Source organism: Populus alba, chromosome 15 (assembly GCF_005239225.2).
Source record: "Populus alba chromosome 15, ASM523922v2, whole genome shotgun sequence".
NCBI classification, from domain to species: Eukaryota; Viridiplantae; Streptophyta; class Magnoliopsida; order Malpighiales; family Salicaceae; genus Populus; species Populus alba.
This window is the reverse complement of record NC_133298.1, coordinates 1,136,427-1,153,042: the sequence shown is the minus strand read 5'-3', so window position 1 is coordinate 1,153,042 and position 16,616 is coordinate 1,136,427. Positions and strand designations below refer to the sequence as shown.

General features: G+C 34.7%; 3 protein-coding genes across 7 annotated transcripts; all 3 read left to right on the top strand.

The window, feature by feature from the left end:
* The first annotated feature begins 266 nt into the window (after positions 1–266).
* Positions 267–2,870, top strand: LOC118037752 (floricaula/leafy homolog). The gene is made up of 3 exons (XM_035043844.2): positions 267–763; positions 1,362–1,696; positions 2,354–2,870. The coding sequence occupies exons 1-3, from the start codon at positions 328–330 to the stop codon at positions 2,714–2,716; spliced, it is 1,134 nt and encodes a 377-aa protein (XP_034899735.1). The 5' UTR covers positions 267–327; the 3' UTR covers positions 2,717–2,870.
* A 7,006-nt stretch (positions 2,871–9,876) lies between these two features.
* LOC118037756 (mitochondrial import inner membrane translocase subunit PAM16 like 2) lies at positions 9,877–13,521 on the top strand. 5 transcript variants are annotated; one of them, XM_035043855.2, is made up of 7 exons: positions 9,945–10,012; positions 10,135–10,218; positions 10,685–10,754; positions 11,195–11,321; positions 12,297–12,384; positions 12,526–12,656; positions 13,155–13,521. In XM_035043855.2, the coding sequence occupies exons 5-7, from the start codon at positions 12,327–12,329 to the stop codon at positions 13,275–13,277; spliced, it is 312 nt and encodes a 103-aa protein (XP_034899746.1). In that variant the 5' UTR covers positions 9,945–10,012; positions 10,135–10,218; positions 10,685–10,754; positions 11,195–11,321; positions 12,297–12,326; the 3' UTR covers positions 13,278–13,521. The 5 variants fall into 5 exon arrangements, with proteins under 5 accessions (XP_034899745.1, XP_034899740.1, XP_034899746.1 ...); XM_035043854.2 differs by lacking the exon at positions 10,135–10,218 and having other exon boundaries at positions 9,877–10,012; XM_035043851.2 differs by lacking the exon at positions 11,195–11,321.
* Positions 13,522–14,940: 1,419 nt separating this feature from the next.
* On the top strand, positions 14,941–16,575 carry LOC118037750 (large ribosomal subunit protein eL34). Its single transcript, XM_035043842.2, has 4 exons — positions 14,941–15,099; positions 15,238–15,317; positions 16,115–16,224; positions 16,315–16,575. Exons 1-4 carry the CDS (start codon positions 15,021–15,023, stop codon positions 16,406–16,408), a joined length of 363 nt encoding a protein of 120 aa, XP_034899733.1. The 5' UTR covers positions 14,941–15,020; the 3' UTR covers positions 16,409–16,575.
* Positions 16,576–16,616: the final 41 nt, after the last annotated feature.

Sequence of the window (16,616 nt, the reverse complement as noted above, 5' to 3'; positions counted from 1 at the left end):
GTCCAATCAAGTAGATCATGTGTCAAGAGATGAGTGGATAGAAGAACTTCAAGTGAAGAATGTATGCAGGGAACCAAATGTGTGAATGACACAAAGATCTGACTAGTTCGATTTCAACTGTCCAGTTCCGAAGAAACATCAAAACCCTTTAATTCTGTTAGCTTCCTAATACATACAAAAAAGAAAAAAAGACAAAAAACTTGTCCTGTTAAGGGCAGTTTTGGTATATAAATAAAACAAGAAGCTCACTTGTCTTTATATATCTACCAAATCCAAGACATGCACCAGTGAAAGATCACAGAGAGAGAGACAAGGGGGCAGATAGATATGGATCCGGAGGCTTTCACGGCGAGTTTGTTCAAATGGGACACGAGAGCAATGGTGCCACATCCTAACCGTCTGCTTGAAATGGTGCCCCCGCCTCAGCAGCCACCGGCTGCGGCGTTTGCTGTAAGGCCAAGGGAGCTATGTGGGCTAGAGGAGTTGTTTCAAGCTTATGGTATTAGGTACTACACGGCAGCGAAAATAGCTGAACTCGGGTTCACAGTGAACACCCTTTTGGACATGAAAGACGAGGAGCTTGATGAAATGATGAATAGTTTGTCTCAGATCTTTAGGTGGGATCTTCTTGTTGGTGAGAGGTATGGTATTAAAGCTGCTGTTAGAGCTGAAAGAAGAAGGCTTGATGAGGAGGATCCTAGGCGTAGGCAATTGCTCTCTGGTGATAATAATACAAATACTCTTGATGCTCTCTCCCAAGAAGGTTTGGTTAGCATTGATTCTACCTTTTAGTGTAATTAAGCTAAGCTCATACTATTACTAGCTATAGGAGGCCATGGCCGTTTTATATTTCCCTTTTGGTTGTAGTTTTATAGAGTAAATTAATTCTATGTATACTTGGATAAGATAATTAGCTTATTATAAGTTGTTACTTGCCAGCTTATAATTTCCATATACAACAATCATTTTCATTCCCTTTTCTTTTTCTTATATATGGAATTTAGTTCAAGTATAAGTGCTTGTAAACCATTGTATGTTTACTCTAGTCATATCAATTCTACTTTGCAGGGTTGGTTTCTTGCTAATTAATCACCATGCTCAATATTAGAGTAGTAATTCTCTTAACTAAGTCCAGGTTAGCTAGCTTTTGGTTTCTTGTTAATTGCCATACATACTTAGCTTAAATCAGTTCTCAAGGTAATAGTTAGGTTAATAGCTTTGAGCTCATGCTGGTTTCTAGAAAATAAATGAACAAAATCTGATTGTTTCGAAAAATTAAATAACATGAACTTATTAAACTTATTTTCCTTTCCTTAATTTTTTATTTTTGCTTGTTTGATCTTGGGTGGTTGCGTGTTCAGGTTTCTCTGAGGAGCCAGTACAGCAAGACAAGGAGGCAGCAGGGAGCGGTGGAAGAGGGACATGGGAGGCAGTGGCAGCGGGGGAGAGGAAGAAACAGCCAGGGCGGAAGAAAGGCCAAAGAAAGGTGGTGGACCTTGATGGAGATGATGAACATGGCGGTGCTATCTGTGAGAGACAGCGAGAGCACCCATTCATTGTAACAGAGCCTGGTGAAGTGGCACGTGGCAAAAAGAACGGTCTTGATTACCTCTTCCATTTATATGAACAGTGTCGTGATTTCTTGATCCAAGTCCAAAGCATTGCCAAGGAGAGAGGAGAAAAATGCCCCACCAAGGTATGAAGAATCCGCTTGGTTCGTTTTTTATTTAGAAGTAATATTTTTATTATTTTTTAAAATTTATTTTTAATACTAATATATTAAAATAATATATATCAATACTGAAAAATAATTTTTTTCAAAAATATTTACAAAACAAACTGTCTAAAGAACACATTTAGACCGTTAATTTCTGCAAATCTAAACATTTCAATGGTTCTTGTCTTGGACCCACATAGACCAGCCATAGTATTCTGGACTGGACTGGAGTTATGCCCCCACCTGAATTTGCCTTTCACAGCTGTCCCGATAAAAACGTGACAACTCATGTACTGGTTTCTGGTCCCTGTCATTTTTGACCTGCAATTTGCAGTGGGATACTTATTGGTTTCTCTTACTAGTTGATCATCGTTATTTGAATATTTCAAATATTCTGATTTTGGAAGTTCGTACGATGTCGTGTCACGTGGATCTTGTGAAACCTGGTTGATGTCAACTATGGTCGAACTGGACCAAAATCCATTACATTCTGAGTTTCTCAAGTGTTTTCCTGCCATGGAACCTGAAAGCCCATGTTGATGGTTAGGACTTAGAATCTGATTAGCCCTAAATGGAACAGTGAGTAATTATGCTAAGAAAAATGGTTTTTTTTTTTTTTTGTGTGTTTGGTTATAGGTGACAAATCAGGTGTTTAGGTATGCCAAGAAGGCAGGAGCAAGCTACATCAACAAGCCCAAAATGAGACACTACGTGCACTGCTATGCTTTACATTGCCTCGATGAGGACGCATCTAATGCACTTAGGAGAGCGTTCAAGGAGAGAGGAGAGAATGTTGGGGCATGGAGACAGGCTTGTTACAAGCCCCTTGTAGCCATCGCCTCTCGCCAAGGCTGGGACATAGACTCCATTTTCAATGCTCATCCTCGGCTTGCCATTTGGTATGTTCCGACCAAGCTCCGTCAACTTTGTTATGCAGAGCGCAATAGTGCCACCTCTTCAAGCTCTGTCTCTGGTACTGGAGCTCACCTGCCGTTTTGAGTTTTTAATTATGCCAAGATAAATACTCCTATCTCTATAAAATTGTCAAAATGTATGTTTTAGCAGGTCAGGACAAAGTATTGGTTGATGGAGGATGGTTCATTAAATCTCACATCCTTGAGTATTTATATATCATGATATGCTTAAAGGCTCTAATCATTGTTTACGTCGATGGAACTATTATATTTCTAATTTAGTTTTCAGGGAAGTCTAGGCTGCCGGTGCCTACAGTGTCCAGAAATTTGAGCAAAATGGCCAAAAGGGGCCAATTGGGACCCACTAAATTAATTTGGTGGTGCAGTCCCCCTTACAATACTACTGCATGTAATACTTGTCCAAAATTTGAGTACAGTTCATAGGCTGTTACTTTAAACAGACAAACACATGATGACAAGATAGAAGGCATGGATAATTCTTGTCTTCTTGAGGTGCCAACATGCAAAATGCCATGTCAGGTTGTTGATTTGATTTCTAATTGCTAACCATTACTGTTTTTTTTTGCCATAACCATGCAATGGTGCTAAAGTTAGATGCTATAAAAGATGTATCATGGCAGCCTGCAATGCAAAATAAAAACGGGGAAACAATGGAAAGTTGCCAGAAATTTCAATTACTAAAAAAACACAAGGATGCATGCTTAACAAATGGCTTCTCCTTTGTAACTAAAAAAACAAACAACCAAATGGATGCACAAAAAGGGCAATGGCTAAAAAAACATCTGGCGTCCGGTGGAATAATATTGGAAATTGGGCGTGACAGCATTCCTATGGTGCTTAAACCAGAGCTTAACCTTTGAAATTCAATCTTCTTTCGAAGCTTGATTATCTGCAGGCAGAGAAACTGTAGTAGGCATATAGCATATTGGCCCTTGTGCTTTGGCCATCAGAGACCTCTTTTACTACACTTGATGCTTCCTCCACATCAACATGGATCTGAACTTTGCTGTCCTTCTCTCGGACGGTAACAGATGAAGTTGAATCCACTGTTCTTGCATTTCGATTTCCTATTGATGTACGTGCTAGGAAACTTGACACGTGAGCATAACTTTCTTCTGGACTAACCTCGAAGCCATAGCAGGATTTCTCCGCACCACAGCACTGGTTCTATAGTAATTCATAAGATATCAAAACATAGAAAAATGCAAGAGCAGCCAAATGTGCATTAATTCACCTCCCATTTTATAGGTGCCACGCGATTGGAGGGAAACGGAAAGCATTCAACTGCTCATCGCCTGACTTACTAGGCCTAGGGTAGAAAGAATGTTCATAAAGACAGTAAATGATCCGCCCAATACCAAAAGATGGCTCAAGCACTGCATATGGCATTTGTGTATGTTGAACAAAAGAGTTGCTTATAGCTGTAGAAGAGGCTTGCTTACGTGGTTATGGGCTCTTTTGCCTGTTATCTTAGTGTCGTAAACTGTATGAAAATAGTGTAAAATTGAGCTTCTTAACTTTTTTTGTTACAATGTTTTTCTTAATAGTATGAAACTATTAAACTTCAATATTCATATAGAGTGAGCACGATTATTTTACAGGTGAAATTTGCTAATGTTATCCAGTCCTGAACATTCTATAATTATCCAGAGAATTAATTGCAAGTTTGTAAATAGAGTATCTATGGTGATGTTGCATGACAAACCTGAGAGTATGGCATTGCTGTTAAGTTCACTATGTTGCTGGCTGCTGCATCACATGGATAGGACTGTGATAACAGATCCTATAACTATGTTCAATTAATACTATGGTATTTTGTGATAAGAATAATGTTCAAGAGAAGAATTCTGCAACTCCCTTTTTTTTATTATATATTTCTCATTCCATATTCTTTTTTAATAGCCTTTGTGAGTATAGTCTTGTGACCGTATGTGAGAAATCTCAATAATCTCTGCTTCCAGTTTCTCCTTGATAAAGTGTCGGGTTGATTTCAGCATGCTTCATTGGATCATGTTGTACTAGATTTATGTGCTATATCACATGCTGCCTTGTTATCATAATATAACATCATGGGATGTACCTCTGCAATTTGTAGTTCATGTATAGTTTTAAGGATGAGAGTTTTAGACAAATGTTTTAAGTTTAACATCTTAACTAACCTAAATGAAACAATTTAGATGAACTCTCCAACCGTAAAACTTGCTGGAAATTTAGCCAGTACATTAGAAAATCCAAGAGTCCAGACAAACATTCTTTATTTCCTAGAACATCTATAATGTTTGTTTTATTTCTCTAGAACTTTCTAAACTTAGCTTGACACTAATTTATAATTTATAGTATTTTCTAGAATTAGTCTATGAATCTTCTTTAAGTACATTAATAATTTAACACTCTTTCTTAATGCACTTAACTAGTTCTTCAAGTTGATCTCATAGTACTTTCAACTTGACTCGTGAAAGCGCTTTCATAAAATATCTTTTAATTATTCTTCAACCTTACAACACTCGAACTCGATTTCTTTGTTGCTAATTACTTGTAGAAAATGATATTTAATTGATATATGCTTAGTCTTGCTATGGAATATAAGATTTTTCATCATAGAAATCATTGATTTATTATCACATAATATCATTATAGGTCTTTATTGGCTTTCTTCCATATCTTATAATATCCTTCTAATCCATATAGCTTAACTTGTTACTCCAGCAATCCTGCAATTGTCAAGTACTATGTTTCAACTTATAAATGTGCTACAAACTCTTGCTTTTTAAATGCCTAAGAAAATATTCCAAAATCAAGTGAAAATATATAGCTTGAAATGTTTCTCATATCATCAACCGATTCAACTCAATCAATCAATCATTATTTGTGTATTCAAGTATTCTTGTTTTTGTATTTGGTTTGCACCATATGTCATACTTCTTTGTTCTCTGTAATTATCTAAGTATTTTTTTAGCAACTCCACAATAGATTTAGGTTGGACTTTGCAAGAGCCTCGATAATAAACTTGTTGCATATATTATATTTAGTCTTGTTGTTGTTAAATATAATAAGCTACCATTTAAACTTTTGAATGTTGATGCATTTACTTTTTTTTTATCCATCTTCCTTTTGTAATTTCTCATTAGTAATGAGCGGAGTAGCAACTGCTTTGCATCATTTCATCTTAAATTTTTTCAGGAAGTTCTTAATGTATTTTTTTTAGATAAATATTCCTTTATTTTCTTGACTTATTTATATTGTAAAGAAACAATGCATCAAACCCATATCTATCTTTTTAAAAGTCTTCATCATATTTTTTTTGAACTCTTGAATCATCTCCTTGTTGTTTCCCGTATAGATAAGATCATCAACATACAAAAAGATAATGGGAGTGTCAAAGTTACCTTGGGTCTTGATGTAGAGTGTTGGCCAACTTTTACTTTTCCTGAATCCTTATTTGTTGAAGTAATTGTCGATTTTGTTATACCAGGTCGTTGGTGCTTGCTTAAACCCATACAATACTTTTTTCAATTTTAATACTTTATCTTTGTTACTTTTTACTACAAAGTTGAGTACTTGCTCCCCATAGATTTCTTCTTCTAAAACTCCATTCAAAAAAACAAACTTCACATCAAGTTGATAAATTCTTCATTTATTTTGAGCAGCTAAAGCAATTAATACTCAAATAGTATCTAGCCGAGCAACTAGAGCAAATGTTTCATTATAATTGATCCTAGATAGTTAAGAGCAACCTTTTGCTAATAGTCTTGCTTTTATATTTTTTAATTGAGCTATAAAAGTTAAGCTTTGTTTTATAGATCCACTTAATTATAATGACTCTTTTATCTTTTGGTTAATCCATTAGCTCTCATATCTCATTTTTCTTAATCATTTTAATTTTTTCTTCTATTATCATCATCAAACTTCTTCTTTAGATGCAGTTTCATAGCTTTCAAGCTCTATAACTATGAAGTTGTAACTTTATAAATGTCAATTAGCGATCTTATTTTATTAACTGGTGAATTGGAAGATTTTTTTCCTTACCCTATAGTTAATGGCGATGTAGGTGAACTTGGAGAGGTTAATGATTAGCTTGTTAATGAAGAGAATCTTTGTGGTGATGATGGATTTCTAATTTCTTCAACATCTCCTCCATCAGCTTGAGTTTGGTGAAAATTGATCATTCTTTTTTCAACTTTTTCTTCATGCTAATTCTACTTAGCATTCTTATCAAACTTGATACCTTGACTGATAATTAGCTTCTTGGTTTACAGATTAGATACTAAATAGCCTTTTAATGTTGAACTATAGCTAAGAAATATTCATTACTTAGTCTTGTCATCTAACTTACTCCTTTTTTCATATGGATTATGAGTGTAACATATACTACCATAAATTTTGAGATGTTTTTCTTAAGGCTTTCTTTACGAGCATGCTTCAACTTGTGTTAATTTTATCTATCACTGCTTTTGTTGGACATCTATTTAGTATATATACAATAATGGATATTGTCTCCGCTCAAAATTTATTTGGAAGATCTTTCTCCTTTATCATTGATCTTGTCATCTATATTACAGTCATATTCTTTCTTTTTAATACTCCATTTTATTCGGGAGCATATATGACGGTAAGTTATCGTTTGACGTCTTCTTCTTTATAGAATTTTGTGAGCTCTTTTGAGTTGTATTTCATACCTTTATCACTCCTTAACACTTTGATACATCAGCCACTTTTTTTTAGCATATTTTTAAGATTTTTTTAATAAATGGAAAACTTTATGTAAAAAAAAATTTGTTAGAGGAGAGTGAGTATTCTCCTACAAAACTTGCAAGAAAAACATTATAATACTTAAGTCAATTTAGTGTTTGTACAGGTGACGAGAAAAGTGAGTATTCTCTAAACTTAAATGTTACTTAAGCCTTGTTAATACTTCTAGAAATATATTTATATAGACTTGTTTAAGATAAATATTTTAAGTTTCTCAATTATAAGATATTTAATATAAGTATTTTATAAATATCTAGGATATTTATATATAAAAAAATTATAAAGATGTGTATATTGTATAAAATACTATGTAGGTTTGATTGTACTAGGCCCAAAAATTAATATTACTATGTAGTTTTTTAATGTATTGTAAGAAAAAAATTGATAATATCTCATTTTTCCATCCCTCCGAAGTTCACAGGCCTAGAGGAAAACCAGGCAAAAGATGACAAGCTATTGTGGGAGATACTGAAGAAGAAAAAGAAAATATTGAGTACAAAAGAGCCCGTTGGACCTGAAGTGCCTTTGTTTTTTGGTTCCACTAGGGAGCACTAGAAGTCCAAAGGGGTGAGCCCACTGTTCAATAACAGGCCAAGTAGAAGGAGCCGCATAACGAGGCTGAGTCCACAAAGTCCATTCTTGAATGCTCTGATACCTTTGGGCTCATTGCCTTCAGCGGTAAATAACCAGAGGCTTCATCGATGCACATTTCATAAAAATGTTTTAGATTAATCCAATTAACCCGTCTACCTTTGAAGTTTTGATTTAGTGTTTGTTTTACAGGGTGTTTTAAAAATAATTATAAAAAAATTTAAATTTTTTTATTTTTATTTTAAATTAATATGTATTTTATATTTTTAAATTATTTTAATATATTGATTATAAAAATAGTTTTTAAAAAATAAAAAATATTTTAAAAAATAATAACAATCAGACTCTGCTGTAAAGAATATTAAATATAGTCTTAGATTAAATTGATGATCATGATTTATGACCTAATCAATTTAATTACATTGATGTTGACCATGATTTAGTCAAGATTTATCCTAGTTAAAAGAAAAAAGAAATTCCATAAAATCTTAACCTGATAATCGGGGTCATTTTCTACGAGCAAGCAACGAATCTCAAACAAGAAAAAAATAAAAGAATAAAAAAAATATTTAGTTAAAATGATAGAGATAACATGGCCAGGGAATAAGAACAAACATAATTAGTGTATAGATTAATTGGAATCTTACCAAAGACATACAAGAAATTATTGAGCTGATTAAAGATCAAATCAGGGCATTTTAACAGGTAGGGAGACTATAATAAACTCAACCAGAATTGTTATTTTGCAAATATAAACAAGAAAGATCCCAATAAAACTTATTTATATAACGATAAAACTAGGGATCATTCTACATCGTGATCAGATCATTATTTAAGAGACACCTAAGCGAGGACGACGATGATGGTGATTGTAGTCAAACAGTCTGGATCTCTTCTGGGTCTTCAAAGTTAGGGTCCTTCACGTCCACAGCTTCCTTCCCGAACCCAATCTCAGCATTAGAGTAGCCATCACCAACCCAAGTGAACTTGCCTCCATGGCCTCCTTTCTTAGGCGATCCACTCATTCCAGTCCCTGATTTCCTATCTTTCCTCGCGTCGGACTTTGGATTGTTGTTGCTGCTGCTTTTGCTGCTCCTCTTCATTCTCTCAGGGATTTCTCTCTTCTTTCAACAAGTGTGGCCTCTAGAGTGTGAAAAATGGTGGGTTTTACAGTGAAGGTGATCTAGGTTAGAAGTTGGGGTGTAAGATTTTGATTTGTGAATAGGAAATAGATAAGATCGAATAATGATCGATCGTGTAAAAAATATTATAATATCACGCAAATTTGTGGGTCTCTATCGATTGATCTGATAGCCCATGATCATGGCTACGGGAGATTCTTATATTTTGCCAAAACTTTAAATACCATCTTCGGCCCAAATTTATTAAACTTCATTCCAGTCTATCAAGTTAGACACAACTGAGGTTTTAAATTGAATCAATTTGATATTGACTCCCTTAAATTAATTTGAATGCTCTACTTCAACTCGAATAAATATTATTTAAATATAATTACTGAAAATCAAGAATATGTTTTTGAAAAAACTACATTTTGATAAATAATAATAATAATAATAAAGCGGACTCGAGTTGGTACGGTGACTCCCAAGTTAATCTAATGAACAGTGACACGAGGTTTTCCTCAAATTCATGCCTTTTTATTTCACGAAGCACACAATTAGAAGGATTTTATTAACTTATCGAAGAAAATATGAGACTTTAGGGATCCAATCGATAAATTTCATACACTAGTGACTCAAATGAGAATTTGTGGATATCTGGAGGACTAGTTTAAGATTCTCTATTTCCTAACACCTTTTCTCGACCCTAAAGTTTGGGCCCAAAGTAACCGCCACACTGGCGGACCTGGCGGTTACTTTGACCCGGCCTTTTTTTAGCGTTCTGGAAAGATTTGTTTTTATCGAGACTTTAAGACCCTGATTTTTAATCTCCCTTCAGCAAGAAACCAAACAACCTCAAACGAGACAACCTGCTTTGTCGCAGCTTCAAATTCTCTCCTGTAAGAATTTCTGCTTCTTCTATCTAATCCAGCTTTTAAAAAAAAAAAATTCTTGGCTCAATCAGCTGAATCTTTATGTATACTTTACACGGTAATGATTATTTCAATTCTAAATGCTTCAGGAGGCCGCTTGGATTGGTTTAGCTTCCTGGGCTGCTTTTAGAATTGGTTTTCTCTGCGAGACAATTAATCGTAACAATATCTTTGTGGGTTATTGTCCTTGTTTTGTTTTTTCATTGTCATTCAAGGAATTTTTTATAATTATGTGCAAAGCAGTGTAAAAGGATATGTTTTGTGGTGTATTTTCAGTTTTACACACTCTTCTTATCTTGAGAGAATTATTGTTGGTAATTTGAGTTTTTACTTTTTAGAGAAATGACTTGTTTTGTCAAATTTTGATTTTGCTCTTCTAGTTTATTGACGATGTTTGTCATTTATGGTTTATTTAAGGTTAATGATAAAATCTATTGCATAACTACATTGGTTTTTTTTTTTTTTATGGTTAACTGTTTATCTTCTTAGAAAATATTTGTTTTTTTTTTTTTTATCTTCTTTTATGGTTTGATTGTTTTCTCTTAAATATGCAAACGTTTATTAGCATGGAAAGCCTTTACATTCCACCTTGCTTGAGGAAATACATCTGTGTTTTGACTGCTTGCTATGGCATTGTAGGTTTGTTGAATTCTTAAATAATCTTTCTAGCCTTTCCTGTTCCTGGAATTGTACATCTTCTCAACTGATGGTACGTTTTCTATGATCATGTTATTCTTTTTTTCTTTCTTATCTTCTTGCATGCATTATATTGTTCTCGTAGATAGGTATAACGGGGTTTGTTACAAGTTAAAACCTTCAAAGACCAAGAACACCGTAACATAACTTTGGGGGGACTCCCAAATATTTAGTTTTTATTCCTCGGTATCTCCACTTACCAAATAACTATTACAATTTTTTATATGGAAAAAACTATAAAACCCTAGTAATACTGAATTGGAAAAATAAACTAGGAAAAGTTTTCATTCAAATAGGAAGAAAAAAACTAGAAAAGCATAATAATAAATAATAGGAAAAAATAAAATTAGCTGAGGAGGATTTTTATTTTTTCTAAAAAAGCTCCTACATCATGTTTTCACATTTTGTTTCCCTATCCATCCTTGACTGTTGATAACTTTATTGTGGTATTAGCCTGTTGATAAGCAAGTGAATGACTTGCTGACAAGAGCCTGGTTCGAGCACCTTAGCTGCTGCTTCCTAGAGTCGCCTAGCCAAATCCACTATCTAGTTATCGAGGAAAGATGGCCTGCAGCAGTAGGTTAGGCCATATACCTGTATTTATACTTTAAGCTAATACATTACAAGCCCAATGTACGTGTCCAGTAGGGTAATACTCCTCTTATAGATACAATTGTATAATCAGTTTGTAAATATAATAGACAATTGCACACATTAACATCTAGAGATGTTACCAAACTTTGGTGTCTATTTTGTGTTCTCTAGTTTAACATAATATCAGAGCTTTAATAACAAAACGGTCAGGAATCTAAATCTCACCACCTTCATTCTATATAAAGTTAACTTTTGGTGCAGGGTTTTTTTTTGGTGAGAGATAGAAGGCTCCCTTATGGAAACTTCTTGGTAATTGGCATGGCACTTTGGAAATAACTTGAAAAATATAGATGCTTTGAGATTGAATGCATGTGATATGTTGCTAAATGTTTTACTTCACTCGAAGCATAGACACCAGATATCGTAGGGTTATGTTAGCTGCAAATGAAGCCTTCAATTCCCTTGATAATCTCATCTCAGTAAATGATATAACATCCAGTTTGTGATTGGTGTTGCATGTAGTTTGTGCTAGGTTGAGATGGACCCTCTTGCCTTTTTGTAATTGTTATATGTTGACATCATTTAGGTATTTTAATCACTTTAATCACTGTACAGTCAGATAAGACAGGTTCCTTGTGCTTCAATTTGATAGTCTGTTGCAGAAACCAAGAGATGATTTGATTTGATTTGATTATGCTATTTAACTGATATATGCCTGGTCTAAATTTTGGATAATGCTGAAGGCCTCATTGTTCACAGCAAGACTGGTTGCTGGTTTATTATTGTAAGCCAATGTTGTATGCCGTTTGCATGGAGAACAGTAGTAGAGATTGCTATGTGGTTCATTAGACAATTCTGATTGGCAGGGATCTTTTGCCCAGTACGCCTCAAGTGAAATTGAAAAGGGGATTATTAAAGAGAAATGATCATGAAGCTAACATACCTTTATGTGTTTATTCAGGCTGCCAGGCTGCTTGCTAATTTACTTGTTATGGGCTCTGGAATTATGGTGAGGGCATTTGCCCAAGCATACCGTCAGGCACTTGCAAGTATGGTTTTCTTTCCAGATTCAGCACTTGGAGATGCTTAGATTAGGGGTCACCAACTTCCAAAAGCCTCACTTTTAATTATTTTCATAATTTATTTAGCTGCCTTGATATCTGGTTCACAACTTCTTTGACCAATTGCAGATGCTTCAAAATCTGGTGTTGCCCACGAAACAGTGCAGAATATTAGAAGAGGAAGTAAAATGATGGCTGAACCAGAGGCCAGGCAAGTTCTAGGCATCACTGAGCATTCAACATGGGAGGAGATCTTGCAGGTATGTTTTCAGCCCCTAGGAATGCATGTCCTTGGTGGAAAACAATACTAGTAACCATAACACTATAAGTAGATATTATTTGTGAACAATATGTATTCTAGGAAGTTTAGAAATCCTATTTCAATCTCTTTGTTCCGCATTACATGTCCATTTCTGAGAAAGCAAATCCATTTGGATCAAGCATTTAAGATGGTTAAAAAGAAGTGTTATTTGTATCTTAGTTTAGCTTTTATATGTTGCATGGAACCTAATCTCCTGGAAATATATATGAGCATCATAGGATATTAGTGCTTTTTAAATGTAATGTTCCAAAATTCTTATGACACAGTGAAAATTAGGGAATTAACATACAAGTTAGATATCATGCCTGGTTCTCCACCAAGACATGAAATATTAGGAATCAATATTTAGATCAAACTGTACTCCGACTTTTTGTTGCAGCATCAGATCAGATCTTTCATGATTGCTAACAATATGTCAATTGCTGCTTGCATGTAGAAATATGACAAATTGTTTGAGAATAATGCCAAAAATGGGAGCTTTTATCTGCAGTCAAAGGTTCATAGAGCTAAAGAATGCCTTGAAGAAGTATATCAAAAGAAATCCGAGGGAAATTCATGAATTATTTAGACGTTGCCTTGGTCTTGGCATGATCTTCAATGTGCTGATGCACCCTCCTGAAATTCATTTTAATTTCATAGAATTATCTGCTATGAAGTTTTGTTTTTGACTTCCTTGAGTTAGTCTAGGATCAAATAGACAATGATCCAATTTTTCAATAGATCGTGTACACCATATGCCATTTTGTCAACTTTAATTGTAATCTCACCAGTGCAATAAATCTTTGTGGACATTGTGGTTTCTATTTATTGGATAGGATACTTTTGATAGCCTCGTAGGTAGCTTCTCCAATGCCTCTGGTGAAAAGCCGAGGCAATTAGTCTTCTAATATCTCTTCAACGATTTCCGCTTTGGGACAGCCGTGTTCTTAATGTATTCTGGAATGATCTTGACGTTTTGTGACTGGAAATATCCGGTCGATCGCAACAACTAACGACCAGATATTCAATCAAGGCAATCCCCTATGATTTTCAAACAAGGGCATTGGAATTAGTTTTTGGGATTGACGGGGTGCACACGCTGCTGGAGGTGTTTAGTCTCTATGAATGCTGTTTCATTTTCAAAGTTATTTTTGAAACAGGCCGAGTTTATTTTTTAAAATATTTTTTTTTGTTTAAAAATATATTAAAATATTTATTTTTATTTTTTAAAAAATTATATAAATACATTAAAAAAATTAAAAATAAAAAGATTTTAAAAATTTTTAAAATCATGATTGGAATTTAATACCAAAATCTTGACAATCGAAATTTACGTTTGGAGATGAGGGCAGCAATCGTTGATTTGTGCGTCTGCCTTTTGACCTAGATTTTTGGGGGCCTGCAGCCTTGCACCTTCCACCTTGCAACTGATGTCGAGATGACTTGTTTAAGATAGAATGAATTTGTTGGATTTAGGTAGCTCCCACTGCCATTCACTCTTAGTAAGGAGGACAGAAAAAAAAAACATATAGTTTGAGGGTAAGAACTGATCCGGGTTGGATTTTGTACAGGTGAAGTCATGTATTGGGAAGAATTGGGTTGACTAAAAATATATTTTTTAAAATGATAAAAACAATTTTTTTTCCGTGGGAAAAGGTTTATAAATTTTGATTATGTTTTTTTATGGATCGATTAGATCACTGTCAATTCTAGTTTTTTACATGATCACCAAATCAAAATAAAATATTTTTTTAAACTTGAATCAGTCTAAATCCTGAACTGTTTGGATATCGAATCAACCTGCAATTCAGGTTTTATAATTAATGATTAAGCACGATTATAATTTAAAATTAACAAGTTTTTATGATTTTATCAAAACAATTTCATCCGACAAAAAAACCAAAAAAAAAGTTCTATGAAAATTATTACATGAATCTGTTCTATTCCATCATGGTGTGACTCTCCTACACTGGTCTGAGTCCAACCGATTAAGGATGTATCGTGTTGTTGTTGTTGTTGTTGAGATTTGAGAATGAAGGTTTGCCTGGTTAATGGAGAATACAAGATCAATGGGGAAATACAATGAAATAGTCTAGTTACTTTGGACCGCTTATTGGGCCTTAAACATCAGTCTTTAGCCCAGCCAACTAGGCTGGAGCATTGCAGTATTGGACCTGAGCCAATAATTCTTAGGCCCACATTAAACTCCACTAGGCGTCTCGTTTTGCATTAGGGTTTAAAACCCTAGCTATAGACGCTCTCCCCTCTTCCCCTTTGTCTGCACACCATACACAAACACGGAGACTGAAGAGCTGATCTGAAGATGGTGCAGCGTCTGACTTACCGGAAGCGTCACAGCTACGCCACCAAGTCTAACCAACACCGTGTGGTGAAAACTCCTGGTAAGTTAGCAACATGTCCATTACATCACATGTAATGTTGTTGAATCTGCCTTTTTCTTCTTCTGTTTTTTGTTTATGCTAAAGAAAATAGCGGGTTGGGTAATGAGTTTTTGTTTCTGTTCCGTTTATGGTTTGAAGGTGGGAAATTGATTTACCAAACCACCAAGAAGAGAGCTAGCGGACCCAAGTGCCCAGTTACTGGCAAGAGGATTCAAGGGGTATTGTTTTTCTATCATCTTTTTTTTCTTTCTTTTTATGCATCTAACTGGGATGTTTTTTATTAGATTGAATCTGCTGTTATCACTACATTGGATTGCTAAGTTTATTTGATCTTGTATGGAGATATGTGTACCGTGGATTATTTTGTCCTTCATACTAAGGATTTTGTATGAAATGATACACAGTTGGTGTAGATGCATCAGTTTTTTGTTTTTTTTTTCTAAGGAGTTGGAAATATAATACTTCGGATCATTTTGAATTACTTTCAGTTCTAGCCATAGGTCTGTCAATGCTTGTATCGGGAGAGGAGTAGTTGGCTAGGAGTTTAGGATTTAGAGATGAATTTTTTTGTCGTGTTGGTTGGTTTCCCCCAGAAATTTGGGGTTGCAGATTACTGCGGTCCCTATCTTGCAAGTGTTAAAAATTAAATGCTGAGTTTTTACTATACTTTGTGGCGAGCAGTTTCTAAGTCTTTTCTTGAAGCCAGCCCTGCTTAAATGCACTTCATTGCTATTTTCCATTTGCTTGAGAATTTAAGCTACTTCGTCTAGTTGTCTAATAAGATGAATTGCTGTAATCTTGATGATGATTTTTGCTGGTATATAAAGTTGTTATTGCTTATTTGATACACGGTTTCCATTTATATGTGATTGGTTAATGGTTTCATCCATATTGTGAAAGCTTTCTTTGTGAGCTATGAATGATTGTGTTGGCTGCAGTGTTTTAAACTCTGCTTCTCTTTACAAAGCTCAATCCAGTGGTGCTCGTTTTGATGGAATCTTTACTTTCATTTCAGATCCCTCACTTGAGACCTGCTGAATACAAGAGGTCTAGATTGTCTAGGAACCGCAGGACTGTGAACCGTGCCTATGGAGGAGTCTTGTCTGGAAGCGCTGTTCGGGAGAGGTACGATACCCTGATGGTTTCTTTCTTTTATTCTTTTTTTTTTAGGCAATGAGACCCGCTTTAAGTGGTTTTGGTGTGTTTATTATGCAGAATAATCCGAGCCTTCTTGGTGGAGGAGCAAAAGATTGTGAAGAAGGTTTTGAAGATCCAGAAGTCGAAAGAAAAACAAGCCTCGAAGAGCTAGATGAGAGGTGTATGAAGTGGAGTTTTCCTACTTAGAGGATGTTCCAGTAAACTTTTGTTATTGCTTAATGGCCAGTCAAATGTGGAATTGATTATTAGCTTGCTTGATACTCTCATGACTTGGATATGTTAATTTTACTTATTGTCAATTTGATTTCCTTGCCTATATTTGGATGGTTTTGCCAATTTCCTTTCATTCCATGTTCTTG

Excerpts from the sequence above, each read along its gene's own strand:
- LOC118037756 (XM_073404780.1), top strand. The coding sequence starts at position 12,258 with ATGATCATGAAGCTAACATACCTTTATGTGTTTATTCAGGCTGCCAGG. Across the intron at positions 12,385-12,525 it reads ATACCGTCAGGCACTTGCAA|ATGCTTCAAAATCTGGTGTT; the intron begins GTATGGTTTTCT and ends GACCAATTGCAG. Across the intron at positions 12,657-13,154 it reads CATGGGAGGAGATCTTGCAG|AAATATGACAAATTGTTTGA; the intron begins GTATGTTTTCAG and ends GCTTGCATGTAG.
- LOC118037752 (XM_035043844.2), top strand. The coding sequence starts at position 328 with ATGGATCCGGAGGCTTTCACGGCGAGTTTGTTCAAATGGGACACGAGA. Across the intron at positions 764-1,361 it reads TGATGCTCTCTCCCAAGAAG|GTTTCTCTGAGGAGCCAGTA; the intron begins GTTTGGTTAGCA and ends TTGCGTGTTCAG. Across the intron at positions 1,697-2,353 it reads GAGAAAAATGCCCCACCAAG|GTGACAAATCAGGTGTTTAG; the intron begins GTATGAAGAATC and ends GTTTGGTTATAG.
- LOC118037750 (XM_035043842.2), top strand. The coding sequence starts at position 15,021 with ATGGTGCAGCGTCTGACTTACCGGAAGCGTCACAGCTACGCCACCAAG. Across the intron at positions 15,100-15,237 it reads CCGTGTGGTGAAAACTCCTG|GTGGGAAATTGATTTACCAA; the intron begins GTAAGTTAGCAA and ends TATGGTTTGAAG. Across the intron at positions 15,318-16,114 it reads CTGGCAAGAGGATTCAAGGG|ATCCCTCACTTGAGACCTGC; the intron begins GTATTGTTTTTC and ends CTTTCATTTCAG.